The 2259-nt window shown below is 36.7% G+C and overlaps 1 protein-coding gene across 1 annotated transcript in view; it reads right to left on the reverse strand.

Annotated features, from left to right (window-relative positions):
* Positions 1-261: 261 nt before the first annotated feature.
* PARP11 (poly (ADP-ribose) polymerase family, member 11) overlaps positions 262-2259 on the reverse strand; it is a 9630-nt gene continuing 7632 nt past the window's right edge. The window contains exons 6-7 of the mRNA XM_010131669.1: positions 1130-1281; positions 262-684 (exon numbers count right to left, since the gene is read on the reverse strand). Coding sequence (XP_010129971.1) covers positions 371-684; positions 1130-1281 — 466 coding nt within the window. The 3' untranslated portion in view covers positions 262-370. The remainder of the gene's footprint in view (positions 685-1129; positions 1282-2259) is intronic.

Raw genomic sequence — 2259 nt, forward strand, 5'->3', positions numbered from 1 at the left:
TATAAAAGATTACTTTAATCATATACATACTATATTACAGGCATATTTCTAACACATGAATACTTGTAATATATTAGAAAAAATGCGAACATAAATCTTACCTTTGAAAACTAACGACCAATGTAGTTAAGGCTCACTAAGCAATTTCAAATTTGTAATAGTCTCTATATTTGAAAAATGCATTAGTAAAGTTCACAGATTTTTAAGAAGTTTGACAATCTCTCTTAAATGTTTAATAGCTTCCCTCTTCCACGAACCCATGCTAGCTTTTCCTTCTCCTCTCTCACGCTTCATGTTTTTATATTGTTGACTTTACAAAAGGAACAAAAGTACCAAAAAAGACACAAACAACATTCAGTGCCTTTCAAACTTAACAAAATTCTATTAAGTACTCAGGATAGATTTGGTTGGCATCAAAGATAACAAAGATCTTTGGGTTCCAAGTATTATCCACACAGCTGTCGTACAAGTTCACAAAACTTCCATCTTTTGAAGGAGGCCTCATGTATTTTGAATCACCGTTGATATAGTCACCAGTTAATACACGAGCAAGAAACATGACTTTATCTGGTCTTTGCAGATGAGGCTGCATATTCACACCATGAATTTGGAAAGTATTTCCATGTTTCATGTCCTCTTTGCAGAAACGACTGGAATACGATGCATCTCTTGCAAAATAGGTCCCTTTCAAATAAAAAAAAACAACAAAAAAGACCTTGATGATCATGACAGCTTAACTGCTAGAGCAAGTATCAGGAGTGTCTCGGGTATCAGGATGACAAAAGATGGCTGTTCTTTTATGTTAATTATGAATAAATATTTTTTTTTCCTCTAAGAAAAAGATTATAGCAACATGATCAAATATTTTTAGTGGGAACGTTTTAGTAGGAAGATTGCCTGGAGATCAACACTGCTGTTGGGTGCCCCTTCCCCAAGCTCCCTGATCCTACCAGCCAGCTGTGACATTTATGTTCCTTACCACATTCTAACTTTCTTAATTACCTTTGATGTAAAAGCAGAGCTATATTAAACAGCTCTTGGATAAACAGGAAGAACATACTATAGGAAATGCTTAAGAACGTCGAACTGTGAAGATTACCAAACTGTTGTATGTGACAAAAATATTTACCTTTTCCATACACAGCAGCATGCATCCCATTTATTCTCCAGTCAAAGTTATGAATGCATATTGCTTCTACAAATTCATTACTGGTGCCATGAAATAGCATCTGCTCATTAATAGTTGGGGTACCTCTCTTCTTCTTTAGTTGAGCTTTTTTCCTACAGAGAACACACAATACAGCATAACAAACATCTGTGCAATCAAATTACTACTCTGAGAACACGGAAGAGAGGACAGACCTAAAACACTCCACACATTCCACTTTCGCAAGTGTCTAGAAGATTCTAGGTTTTAAACAGATCAGAATTCTTAAGGTACATATTTAGAGATCATGTACCTCTGGATGCTGTGGACTGTTTTCAGAAGTAAACCAAGATTAGGGGGAAAAAAGGTCTTTTACACCTACTTTATTAACATCATTCACTTGGCATTAGTTTCAGCATGATCATTTTCTGCAGATACATTTTTAAAAGAAAGGCATTCCCCCCCATTTTGTTTCCTCCACCTACAGCATGGTGGGAAGGATAAGAAAATTAGCGTACTATAGAAAAACAATTAGCCAGGTAAACCAGCAAAAATATTAAAAATAAAATTACCAATAATTTAAGGTAAAATTACTTCGACATGATCATTTCATAATGGTTTCCTGAATGTATGGTTCACATACTTTCTAAAACAGGTAAGTCAGCGTTACATCAGTTCAGAAATTGGAAAAAAACCCTTATACAATGGGTGAACCTCTATTACCATCTCCAGAGCAGGCGGCCGTGGCACACCTTCAGTTAAAGAACAGATATATTTTCCATCAATCTTTCAGTGACTTTCTGTCAGAGGGGTTTTCCTAAGATCCATGAGGAAATGGACTCTGGAGCTGTGTCTAAATCACTGAGCTGCTCGGTTACAATCCCTTAACTGTCCAGACAAAAATAAGTTGGAGTGCATCAAAGCTTTGTTCTCATCTATGTTCCTGAATTTCTGCCTGTAAGAACCACAGTGCATGCGGCACGGAGCTACACGCTTAGGTTTATCAAATTAGCAATCTGCTTATAACTGGAGTGCACATTTGAACTGGGGAAGTGTTATCAGAGCCTACAGTCCAGACGTAGTCTGAGCAAGTCCTACCAGCCAAGTCCAGG

The sequence above is a fragment of the Buceros rhinoceros genome, unplaced genomic scaffold (genome assembly GCF_000710305.1).
Source record: "Buceros rhinoceros silvestris isolate BGI_N320 unplaced genomic scaffold, ASM71030v1 scaffold27622, whole genome shotgun sequence".
NCBI lineage: Eukaryota > Metazoa > Chordata > Aves > Bucerotiformes > Bucerotidae > Buceros > Buceros rhinoceros.